The 13,095-nt window shown below is 47.7% G+C and overlaps 2 protein-coding genes across 2 annotated transcripts in view; one reads left to right on the forward strand and one right to left on the reverse strand.

The window, feature by feature from the left end:
- LOC132808017 (zinc finger protein 835-like) overlaps positions 1-13,095 on the forward strand; it is a 69,562-nt gene that overhangs the window by 15,572 nt on the left and 40,895 nt on the right. The window lies entirely within an intron of this gene.
- LOC132808067 (zinc finger protein 420-like) overlaps positions 1,548-13,095 on the reverse strand; it is a 59,640-nt gene continuing 48,092 nt past the window's right edge. Inside the window, exon 5 of the mRNA XM_060821978.1 lies at positions 1,548-2,884. Coding sequence (XP_060677961.1) covers positions 2,006-2,884 — 879 coding nt within the window. The 3' untranslated portion in view covers positions 1,548-2,005. The remainder of the gene's footprint in view (positions 2,885-13,095) is intronic.

Below are 13,095 nucleotides of genomic sequence, written 5' to 3' on the forward strand. Positions count from 1 at the left end.
CATTTCGATTTGCCACGGGATAGCGGTAGCCGATGGGGATAAGGGCTGGTGCTGACAGCTTGGAGTTCGCCTCCTAGGACAGGACCTTGTGGACAGTCTCCCTTAGACTGTGTGTTGGAGCGGTTCGTCCGCCACACAGAAGTCAAGGGTTAAAGGACAGTCTGCGGTCAGCAGAGTGTGGAGGCAGAACCCGGTTGATCTGAACCATAGCCCTAGTGTAGAGTAGTAAGCCGAGTGTCAGGGACTATTCTCCGGAGATTTAGAATACCTAGACAGAAGTCACCTATAACACAGCCTCATACTCCATCACACTCTCACGTTCCCAAGCATGCACACACACACTTCTGCGCACACTCACACACAAACTCACATGCACACGCTCTCACTCTCTCATGCACACACACACACACACACACACTACTCTTTGGGGTGAAATTGTATTGGCAGAATTATATTTGCAGATACATTCAATTTTGTTCAAAAAGCACACAATCTGCAGGCAGTCAATGCATGTAATATTTTACAAATTCCGACTTTGGAAACAGAACCGGTCTGATTCAAGATTGGAATACTGACAGATTCAAATCTCACACCTTTAATGCATTGTCTGAACGGAGATGCCTTTCTTTTATGAAACCTTATGTCATCTCAAGAACATTGTTACATATTAATGAACCAAAGCCCACACCCATTCTAAGAGATGAAGACTATCTAAGTTTGTTCAATATATTCTACCAGTTGCATGACACTGATCTTTTGATATAAGTTCTGTGTCTTATGACGCTGTTCCATGAGGCTTTATATATTGATGAGCTGAAAATGTGTTGCTGGAAAAGCGCAGCAGGTCAGGCAGCATCCAAGGAGCAAGAGAGTCGACATTTCGAGCTGAGAGACTTGGGTCTTTTCTCATTGGAAAGAAGGCGGTTAAGGGGGGATTTGATAGAGACATAAAAGATGATCAGAGGATTTGATAGGGTCGACAGAGAAAGACTTTTTCCTAGGATGATAACGTTAGCTTGTACGAGGGGGCATAACTACAAATTGAGGGGTGATGGATTTAAGACAGATGTTAGAGGCAAGGTCTTTACACAGAGAGAGTGGTAAGGGTGTGGAATGCCCTACCTGCTAAGGTAGTCAACTCAGCCACATTAGGGAGATTTAAACAATCCTTAGATAAGTGCATGGATGATTTTGGGATAGTGTAGGGGAACGAGCTGAGAATAGTTCACAGGTCAGTGCAACATCGAGGGCCGAAGGGTCTGTTCTGTGCTGGATTGTTCTATGTTCTAAACTTAGTGCAGGAGGCTGAAAGGAATGAGCAGCTTTAAAACAAAAACCTCTTGGAGCTCAAAGCTTTCAATGAGAGTCTGAGCCCGGTGGTAAGTTCAGGTAACCTTTATTGCAACCCAACTTTGTTACAGCTTCAGATCCCCCCAGCAAAGAGGCAGAGAAAAAGTAGTTGCTTTTTGAACAGCTCAAGGTGAAAGTGCACACACCACACCTCCCCTGTTCCCCCCACGCCCCCCCCTCCCACCTCACTGCCTTTACTATTGGTCAGCACCAAGCTGTCCCTTTGAAATTGGATCCTTGGTACAGCCGTAACCCGGAGGAAGTATTGCCTCACTCAGCAATTTCAACCCATACCCTGTCTCCAAGTAAGTTTCTCCCCGCTCCTTTGCCAGGAAGGGGCAGTGTAGAGTCAACCAGACTGCTGTGGGTCTGGAGTCACGTGTAGGCCAGACCGGGTAAAGGATGCAGCTGGAACGGCTTTAGTGTATCCTTTCCCACAATGGCAGTTCCCTTCCCTAACAAGGGAGTGAGGGAATCAGATGGGGGCTTTCTCCCCCTACCACCCCCTCCCTGAAATGGTCTCATCGTTAGATTCCGAATTCCACATTTCTGACCGAATACCAATTCTGCCATCTGTCGTGGCGGGATTCGAACCCGGGAGTCCCCGGAACTGGGTTGACATTCCAATCGATAATGGGACTCGGCCGTCACTCCTTCAATCTCCCTGCAACGGGACGTGAACTCGCTGGTGTCTCCGCAGGTGGGAGGAGCGGGTGAAGCCCTTCCCGCACTGAGAGCAGATGTACGGCTTCTCCCCGGTGTGGACCCGCTGGTGGGTCAGCAGGGAGGAAGATCTGCTGAAGGCCTTCCCGCACTCGGGGCAGCTGAAGGGCCTCTCCCTGGTGTGGACCCGCTGGTGCCTCATCAGGGTGGAGGACCGGGTAAAGGCCTTCCCGCACTGAGAGCAGGTATACGGCCTCTCCTCGGTGTGGACCAGCTGGTGGGTCAGCAGGGTGGAGGATCTGCTGAAGCCCTTCCCGCACTGAGAGCAGATGTACGGCCTCTCCTCGGTGTGGACCCGCTGGTGGGTCAGCAGGGTGGAGGATGTGCTGAAGCCCTTCCTGCACTGAGAGCAGATGTACGGCCTCTCCTCGGTGTGGACCCGCTGGTGCTTCAGCAGGGCGGAGGATGTGCTTAATCCCTTCCCACACTCTGGGCAGCTGAAGGGCCTCTGCCCCGTGTGGACTCGCTGGTGGGCCAGCAGGATGGAGGAATCCCTGAAGGCCTTCCCACACTCAGGGCAGCTGAAGGGCCTTTCCCCTGTGTGGATCCGCTGGTGCCTCAGCAGGGCGGAGTTGTTGGTAAAAGCCTTCCCGCACTCTGGGCAGCTGAACGGCCTCTCTCCTGTGTGGACCCGCTGGTGCCTCAGCAGGGTGGAGAAAAACACGAAGGCCTTCCCGCACTCGGGGCAACTGAAGGGCCTTTCCCCCGTGTGGTCCCGCTGGTGGGCCAGCAGGTGGGAGGAATGTCTGAAGGCCTTCCCGCAGTCGGTGCAGGGGAATGGCCTCTCCCCGGTGTGACGGCGCCGATGAATCTCCAGGGCAGATGGGACACGGAAGCCTTTCCCACAGTCCCCACACTTCCACGGTTTCTCCACAGGGCGGGATTCCTCGGGTTTCTCCATGGCCAAAGCTTCAGCTGCACACAAACACGTGTAGAGCCCCTCCCTGCCGTGAAATCCCCTTCCCAGGCTGTATAACTGTTTCAGGCTCCACACACAGTGCGCTGCAACAGTGGGGTCTCTCGTCCAGTCCCACTAATACTGAAAACATAGACAGGAACCAAAAAGCGTTGATCCCTCTCACAGAAATCACGGCGAAAATCTTTGCTGGCCCCAGTGGACTGAGTGACTGTTAGACATTGACATCAAAGTGAGGACCGGAGATGCTGGAGAGTCAGTCGAAAAATGTGGTACTGGAAAAGCACAGGGGAGTCAGGCAGCATCCGAGGAGCAGGAGGGTCAATGTTTCGGTTATGAGCCCTTCATCTGTTGATTTTAAAACTTCCCTCTTCAAATCTTCAAAAATTCTGTCGGAATAGATTACAAAAGTCATCACTGTCAGTGCAGGGTAGAAATTCTGAACAAGCAATTCTTTTCTTTTGTTATTCCACAAAATTGAAAGCATCATCCCACTCTCTCTCCCCCTCTGTTCTCACTCCGCTCTAACTAATTCCCCTGAAGGTGCTGATTCAGGATCTTACAGGGACAGAAAAGCAAAAATGTCAAGACTGACATCTCTCTGAATTTTGAATACCTCCACCTGAAAGTTAATATCTTTCCCAACACTAGGATCCTGCTGAGAGTGAGCAGGTCTGATTTTGGGAAGCAAAAAAAAAAGTGTGTCAATTCAGGGTGAACCTGCCTCGCAGCTTCTTGAGCAAGGACCAGACACAAGATGGTTAACGTCCCCAGGAAGGTGGGAGCAAAATGAGACGTCAAGGCATTAACGCCGACATTAGAGAGAAAGTGAACCTATTGACGTGGCAAAAGTTAGTGGAAAGCCAGAGTCATAGAGATGTACAGCACAGAAACAGACCCTTCTGTCCAACACGCCTGTACTGACCAGATATCCTAAATCAATCTAGTCCCATTTTCTGGTATGTGGCCCATAGCTGGGATCATCCCCACCCCCTGTCCTGAGACCTTGATGCCTCCAAGCTGACCCTCAAAGGTTCGGTTTGTCCTCCATTCTTTCCCAGTTGTCTTTTGTAGGTTTTGAAAACTTTCCCAATCCTCTGAGTATAGGATTTGGGAAGTTATGTTGTGGCTGTACAGGACATTGGTTAGGCCACATTTGGAATATTGTGTGCAATTCTGGTTTCCTTAGTATTGGTAAGATGTTGGGAAACTTCAAAGTGTTCAGAAAAAATGTACAAGGATGTTGCCAGGGTTGGAGGATGTGATCGATAGGGAGGCGAGGGCTGTTTCCCCTCAGCATTGGAGGCTAAGGAGTAACCTATAAAATCATGAAGGGCATGGATAGGATAAATAGACAAAGCCTTATCCAGAGGAGGGGGTCGGGGGGGGAAAAAAAGAGTCCAGAACTAGACGGCATATGTTTAGGGTGAGGGGAAAAGATACAAATGAGATCTGAGGTGAAACTATTTCACACAGAGGGTATTACGTGTATGGAATGAGCTGCCAGAGGAAATGGTGGAGGCCAGTACAATTGCAACATTTAAAAGACATCTGGACAGGTGTATGAATAGGAAGGGTTTGAAGGGATATGGGCCAAATGCTGGCAGTTGGGATTAGATTGGGTTGGGATATCTGGTTGGCATTAACAGGTTGAACCGAAGGGTCTGTTTCTAAGCTGTACATCTCCATGACTAGTTGGACCACTTCCCGCTCCTCCGCCCTTGAGCCCCGCTTTCCTCAATTTCCCTCCCCCCACCTTGTCTCAGTCCCAACCCTCGAACTCAGCACCACCTGCCCAACCTGCAATCTTCTTCCTGACCTCTCCACCCCGACCCCCGCTCCCACTCCGGCCTATCACCTTCACCCTAACATCCTTCCACCTATCGCATTTCCAACGCCCCTCCCCCAAGTCCCTCCTCCCTTCCTTTTATCTTAGCCTGCTTGGCACACTTTCCTCATTCCTGAAGAAGGGCTCATGCCCAAAAAGTGGATTCTCCTGCCCTTTGGATGCTGCCTGACCTGCTGCGCTTTTCTAGCAACACATTTTCGGCTCTGATCTCCAGCATCTGCAGTCCTCACTTTCTCCTCTTGCTAATATACCACTTGCCTTGCTGATTGCTTGCTACACCTGTCTGACAAATGACAGTGACTGGTGTAGAAGGATGCTGAGGCGCCTTTGTCCATCCATTCCTGATAAAGGGCTCATGTCCAAAACGTCAACTCTCCTGCTCCTCGGATGCTGCCTAACCTCTCGTGCTCTTCCAGTACCACACTGTTTAACCCTGATCTCCAGCATCTGCAGTTCTCACTTTCTCCAATTCAAATACATCTCCATTAAAACAATGCACTTCCTTTCTGCGTTTTTTTTTCCACAGCCAAGGGTATAACTTCATATTGTGGTACTGCATTTGCCATTGTGGTCTTCTCTATATCGGAGAGCGAGTGCAAACTTGGGGAACGATTCGCCGAGCATCGCAGCTGTGCCCGCAGAGGGCGGCCAGACCTCTCAGTAACCACCCATTCCAATTTCCTTCCCACCCCCTTTCTGACATGACCATCTTTGGCCTCCTCCATTGCCACAACAAATCTGACCGCAAATTGGAGGGACAACACCTCATCTTCCGGGCAGCCTACAGCCCGAAGGACTCAACGTTGAGTTTTCCGATTTCAAAAAACCTCCCTCTCCATTCCCTGACTCCATTCCCATCCCCGCCCTCCTCCCTGCCACCAACAAGATTCATTTCTCCGATTGACCAACCAGGTCGTACCCTCTAACTGTCTTGACCTTTTCCCACTTCACCCCACCCCCTTTTCTCTGCAGCTTCTGCACCCAGCCCCAGCCCTGAAGAAGGGTTACAACCGATTCGTCGACTTCTCCACCATCTGATGCCTCCTGCCTAACTATTTTGCCAATTGAGATACAGACCTGGATCAACGTTTCCGGAGTCTGTCCCTGCCGAATTCACTCTTTCCTTTCAGTTGCTGCAAGTCAACAATTGAACCCCAGAATAAAAAAGAAATGGAAAAGGGGGCGGGATAAGAGAGTGCCGTACTCACAGATCTGGGACAGAGGAAGGAATGTGCAGTCTGGGTAAAGCTCTATCTTTATTCAGAGAGAGAGGATCAGGAGCTGCAGCTTGAGAAGTTCATGGTGCAACTTCCGCATTCAGACAATGGGCTGACTCTGATTGGCAGGAGTTCCAGGCTCCTTCCGGTCCTCCAATGCTGCCTATTGGTCAATCAAAAGAATGTCTCGCGCCTTTTTTTGCGTACAGCGATGAGCATGCTCAGTGTTTTGCTGACACTGGTAAGCATGCGCACTGCGTTGCTGACACTGGCAAACATGCGCAGTATGCTCTATCGGGATGTTGGTGTTCCTGACAGATTTTAAGTGTTCAAATGCCAACGGGGGAAAAAAGAGCCACAATTTTTTTTCCCTGCGGCTCGATATTTTATTCCTTTTGCATTTTGTCTGGCTGCTCAACTTTTGGATGTCCTTTCCCCTTGTTGTGGGGGCAAGGCACCGAGACCAGAACTGGAGGGCATAGGTTTAGGGTGAGAGGGGAAAGATTTCTGAGGGTCCGAAGGGGCAATCCTTTCGCACAGAGGGTGGTATGTGTATGGAATGAGCTGCCAGAGGAAGTGGTGGGGACTGGTACAATTACAGTATTTAAAATGCATCTGAATGCGGATATGGACAGGAAAGATTCAGAGGGGTAAGGGGCGACATGCTGACAAATGGATCACTAGATTAATTAGGACATCTAGTCAGCGTGGACCGCAGGATCTGTTTCTGTGCTCTACAGCTCTGAGTCTATCTTTAGATAGTATGGAAAATAAAGAGCATGAAAGCATGGGAAGGGTTAGAACATGGAGACTACTGCCAATTTGTTGCAAAGGATAGTGGAAAGCTCTTACACCAATTAGCAGAGTAAGGTTGAGGCTGAAAGGTCACTATGGCAAGATGAGATAACATTCAGTAAAGTTAGCCTCACCTGCTAAATATGATTGACAGGACGGGGACAATAAATATTTGGGACATGACATCAAATCTCTAATTAATAATGAGTAGAGTCAGCCTGCTTGAGACTATTGATAATATTTTCCTAATGTCATGATTAGATATTTATTAAGTCGGGTCTGGAATGCAAGACCGTTGTTGCAAAAGCTGACATTAAATCTCCAACTGTGACATTAGAATAACATTAAGTAGAATGTAGGAAAAACTGTGAGGGCACAAATAAAGAGATAATGGGAACTAACATCACTGGTTATTGTGTAGCTAGCGTGAGGAACTTTTGATTAATATAGTTGGACATGCTAACAAACACACTGCTCAGCTGGAGAAAACACTGCCTCCTCTGTCCAGGAATAAACGCTGGAAAGGTTGTATTGTTCCTATGGAGGAGGATGGTCTCTGGCTACACGCTGATATCTATCAGCTAGTAAATGGGGCAGAACTATGGAATTTAATCTCCAGGCATTCTGGGAAATTTAATAAGAGAAGGAAGGAAGTAATAAATAGTAGATCCCTACAGAGTGCTGAGGAACAAAGGGTCCTTGCTGTCCAAGTTCAGAAATCCCTGAAGGTATCAGTATAGGTCAAACTGATTAAACAGCCTGCAGGTTGTGCATTTTTTGAGAAAAATAGAATGTATCTGCAAATACAAATTCACCCCCATGGATGTACGTGTTTATGTGTGTGAATGAGACAGAGTAAAGTCTATTGCGTGCTGTATATCCCGATGTCTATTTGATAACAGATGCTTTAATTCTGCTGGCGTAAATATTTTTATAAATCATAGCTGTTATAAATCATAAGTCCCAGCTCGGACTACACTGTGTGTCTGGATGGTTGACAGGCTGGGGATTGTGGCTTGGGTCTTAATTGACTGAATGTTTTATTGTTCCAGAAGGTGTAGGGGTGGGGGGTCAAAGCTTCAGCAGAAATCCAGCAGAGCAGAACAGACCAATATCTTACTCTGTGGGTACAGGGACATCACAGGACAGAGAAATCAGGACCTGAATCCAAGCTAACACCAGACTTCCCTGTGATCAGTGCTTTGATGAGCAGCGCCAAGCCTCTACCTTCACCTCGCTTCCCATTTGACTATCACCTTGATATTCAGGATGCAATCCTTGTCATCCTGAAGCCATGCCTCTGTAAGGAGTCTCAGATCATAATTATTCTCTTCAATGTGTGCAGTCAATTTTGTTATAATGCACCACACATTCAGAAACATCGTTTTTAGTTTCAAGTTTTGTGATCTTCAGAATCCGGTTTTGATTGCTGGTACATTTACTCACCTTGTCCCTTTCTATCGTTCTCTGATGTTCATTTTCCACATCACTATATTGCTCACCGGCCTTGATTTGGATTGGTCATGCTAAATTGTCCATAATGTACAGGCATGTGAAGGTTAGATGGGGTAGCCATGGGAAATGCAGGGTTAGAGTTTCATAGTAAAAGAAGTAGTAGTTGGCCATTTGGCCTATCGAACCTGCTCCACCGTTCATTATGATCATGGCTGATATATGCGTCATCTGAGATCCTCCTCCCTGCATTGTCCCAACTACCCTTAATTCCCATACCATGCAAATACCCATCCAACTGTGTTTTGAATATTCTTAATGAAGATGCCTCTACTGCTTCCTTGGGCAGGGAATTCCATAGATTGACTACTCTCTGGGAAAAGCAGTTCCTCCTCATCTCTGTCCTAAATCTACTCTTCTCAACTCAAGGCCTGGTCTCATCCTGGGTAGGGTAGGGTAGGGTAGGGTAGGGTAGGGTAGGGCTTCATCCCCACCGTGCAATAAATTCCCACTTTCCACCAAACTCCCAGATGTACTCACTCACTCAGTTGCTGTCTCAGAAACGAAATACTTCATTGTAACTTCTTTTGCTCCCAGTAAGGGCAACCCATCTTGGAAAGCTGCTCTGAAAGTCCAACCAGACTTCTGCATTCACCAGAGACAATTCCAGGAAAACAGCACAGAAACAGACCCTCCAGCCAAACACGTCCATGCTGACCAAATATCCGAAATTAACCTTGTCTCATTTGCCCATATATCCCTCTAATCTCTTCCTATTCATGTACCCATCAAGGTGGGTTTTAAATGTACCTGTTCCAGCCTCCACCACTTCCTCTGGCAGTTCGTTCCACACATGCACCACCCTCTGTGTGAAAAGGTTGTCCCTCATGTCCCTTTCCCCACTCACCTAAAATCTATGCCACTTTAGTTCTGGACTCTCCTACCCTGGGGAAAGACCTTGCCCCTTATAAATGTTAACCCTCAGCATCCGATGTGCAGAAAGTGAGACCTGCAGATGCTGGAATCAGAGTCTAAAAGTGTGGGGCTGAAAAAGCACAGCAGAACAGGCAGTATCGGAGGAGTGGGAGAGTCGACATTTCAGGCCCGAGCCCTTCATCAGGAATGATGCATGGATGTACAAAGGGGCCTCAGCGTCCTTCTCCACCAGTCATCAGACAGATGCACAAGCAATCAGCAAGGCAAGTGGTATATTCGGAAGATGAACTAGGATTAGCAGGGGGTCATTGAATATATCCAAGGCTGAGTTCATCTGTTTTTTGAACAACAGAGTGTGGATTTTTATGTTGTGTGGATGAGGTGATTTTTTTTGTTGACAGTGGTTTATGTGTTGGATGCAGGTACAATAACCACGTTTAAAGTGGAAGGCAAGAAAGTTTTAAGACCACGACAGAACAGTTAGTTAGACAGCACAGAAACGGACCCTTCAGCCCTACTATTCCATGCTGACTATGTTTCAGTGCCACTTGCCAATGTTTGGCCCATATCCCCCCGCACCTTCCCGATTCATGTACTTATCCAAATGTCTTTTAAAGGTTGCATCTGTACGTGCATCCACCACTTCCTCTGGATATTCATTCCATACATGAACCACTCTCTGTTTATGAAAACCTTTTCCAGATTCTGTACCCGTGCCACGTGATAGAGAGTCGAGGAATAGGGAGAGAGAGCAGTTAAATGCGTGGCTACAGGGATGGTGCAGGAGGGAGGGATTCCGGTTTCTGGACAACTGGGGTCCTTTCTGGGGAAGGTGGGACCTCTATAAAAAGGATGGGCTACACCTGAACCTGAGGGGCACCAGTACCCTTGGGGGGAGGTTTGCTAGTGCTCTTTGGGAGGGTTTAAACTAACTCCGTGGGGGCATGGGAACCAGGACTGTAGCTTTAGGGTACAGGACCTTGAGTGTAGAGAGGTTAGGAATAATGCAGTGATCTCTAAGGAGGGTGCCTGTAACCAGAAGGGTGGATTGAAGTGTGTATACTTCAATGCCAGAAGTATAAGGAATAAGGTAGGTGAACTTGCAGCGTGGGTTGGTACCTGGGACTTCGATGTTGTGGCCATTACAGAGACGTGGGTAGAACAGGGACAAGAATGGCTGTTGCACATTCCAGGGTTCAAATGTTTTAGTAGGATCAGACATGGGGGTAAAAAAATGGGGAGGCGTGGCATTACTTGTCAAAGATAGTATCACAGCAGTGGAATGGACGATGGAAGAGGACTTGCCATCTGAGGTAGTTTGGGCTGAGGTTAGAAATAGGAAAGGTGAGGTCACCCTGTTAGGTGTTTTCTACAGGCCTCCTAATAGTCCTAGAGAAGTAGAGGATAATATTGCGAGGATGATTCAGGAAAAGAGTGAAGGTAGCAGGGTGGTTGTTATGGGGGACTTTAACTTCCCAGATATTGACTGGGAGAGCTATAGCTCGAGTTCATTAGATGGGTCGGTGTTTGTACAATGTGTGCAGGAGGGTTTCCTGACACAATATGTCGACAGGCCAACAAGAGGGGAGGCTATATTGGATTTGGTTCTAGGTAATGAACCAGGCCAGGTGTTAGACTTGGAGGTAGGTGAGCACTTCGGGGACAGTGACCACAACTCGGTGACTTTTACTTTAGTGATGGAGAGGGATAATCGTGCGCCGCAGGGCAAGAGTTATAGCTGGGGGCAGGGAAATTATGATGCAGTGAGGCATGACTTAGGATGTGTGGATTGGAAAAACAGGCTTCAAGAGAAGAACACTAATGAGATGTGGGGATTGTTCAAGGACCAGCTACTGCGTGTCCTCGATAGGTATGTACCAGTCAGGCATGGTGTAAAGGGCCTTGTGAGGCAGCCGTGGTTTAGTAAGGAATTGGAGTCCCTTGTGAAAGGGAAGAAGGCGGCATATGTAAAGGTGAGGCGTGAAGGTTCGGTAGGGGCGATTGAGAGTTATAAGGTAGCCAGGAAGGAGCTAAAGAGGGAGCTAAGAGAAGCGAGAAGGGGACATGAAAAGTCTTTAGCTGGTAGGATTAGGGAAAACCCAAAGGCTTTCTATAGGTATGTCAAGAATAAAAGGATGACTAGGGTAGGTATCGGTCCAGTCAAGGATAGTAGTGGGAAGTTGTGTGTGGAGGCGGAGGAGATTGGAGAGACATTAAATCAGTACTTTTCATCAGTATTCACTCAGGAACAGGACACTGTTGCTGATGTGAATATGGAATCACAAATAATTAGAATGGATGCCCTGGAAATATGCAGGAAAGAGGTTTTGGGAATATTGGAAAGGATGAATATAGATAAGTCTCCTGGGCCTGATGGCATTTACCCCAGGATCCTATGGGAAGCTAGGGAGGAGATAGCAGAGCCATTGGCCTGGATTTTTATGTCGTCATTGTCAACGGGAATAGTACCAGAGGACTGGAGGATAGCGAATGTGGTCCCATTGTTCAAGAAAGGGAGTAGGGATAGCCCTAGTAACTATAGGCCAGTGAGTCTGACTTCAGTGGTGGGCAAAGTCTTAGAGAGAATGGTAAGGGATAAGATTTATGAACATCTGGGTAGGAATAACGTGATCAGGGATAGCCAGCATGGTTTTGTGAAGGGCAGGTCGTGCCTCACAAACCTTATTGAGTTCTTTGAGAAGGTGACTAAGGAAGTGGACGAGGGTAAAGCAGTAGATGTTGTGTATATGGATTTTAGTAAGGCGTTCGATAAGGTTCCCCATGGTAGGCTAATGCTAAAACTACGGAGGTATGGCATTGAGGATACATTAGAGGTTTGGATTAGGAATTGGCTGGCTGGAAGGAGACAGAGGGTAGTAGTTGATGGATTATGTTCATCTTGGAGCGCAGTTACTAGCGGTGTACCACAAAGATCTGTTTTGGGACCATTGCTTTTTGTTATCTTTATAAATGATCTAGAGGAAGGACTTGAAAGCTGGGTAAGCAAGTTTGCGGATGACACAAAAGTCGGTGGAGTTGTGGATAGTGAGGAAGGAAGTGGTAGGTTACAGCGGGATATAGATAAGTTGCAGAGCTGGGCGGAAATGTGGCAAATGGAATTCAATGTAGCTAAGTGCGAAGTCGTTCACTTTGGTAGGAATAACAAGATGATGGATTACTGGGCTAATGGTAGGCTACTTGGTAGTGTGGATGAGCAGAGGGATCTTGGTGTCCATGTACACAGATCTCTGAAAGTTGCCACCCAGGTAAATAGTGCTGTGAGGAAGGCATATGGTGTACTGGGCTTTATTGGCAGAGGAATTGAGTTCCGGAGTCCTGAGGTCATGTTGCAGTTGTATAAGACTCTGGTGAGGCCTCATCTGGAGTATTGTGTGCAGTTTTGGTCGCCATACTATAGGAAGGATGTGGAAGCTTTAGAACGAGTGCAGAGGAGGTTTACCAGGATGTTGCCTGGAATGGTAGGAAAATCTTATGAGGAAAGGCTGAGGCACTTGGGGCTGTTCTCATTGGAGAAGAGAAGGTTTAGGGGAGATCTGATAGAAGTGTATAAGATGATTAGGGGTTTAGATAGGGTAGATACTAAGAACCTTTTACCGCTAATGGAGTCAGGTGTTACTAGGGGACATAGCTTTAAATTAAGGGGTGGTAGGTATAGGACAGATGTTAGGGGTAGATTCTTCACACAGCGGGTTGTGAGTTCATGGAATGCCCTGCCCGTATCAGTGGCGAACTCTCCTTCTTTATGGTCATTTAAGCGGGCATTGGATAGGCATTTGAAAGTTATTGGGCTAGTATAGGTTAGGTAGGATTCGGTCGGCGCAACATCGAGGGCCGAA

This window comes from Hemiscyllium ocellatum (assembly GCF_020745735.1).
Source record: "Hemiscyllium ocellatum isolate sHemOce1 chromosome 27 unlocalized genomic scaffold, sHemOce1.pat.X.cur. SUPER_27_unloc_3, whole genome shotgun sequence".
Lineage (NCBI taxonomy): Eukaryota > Metazoa > Chordata > Chondrichthyes > Orectolobiformes > Hemiscylliidae > Hemiscyllium > Hemiscyllium ocellatum.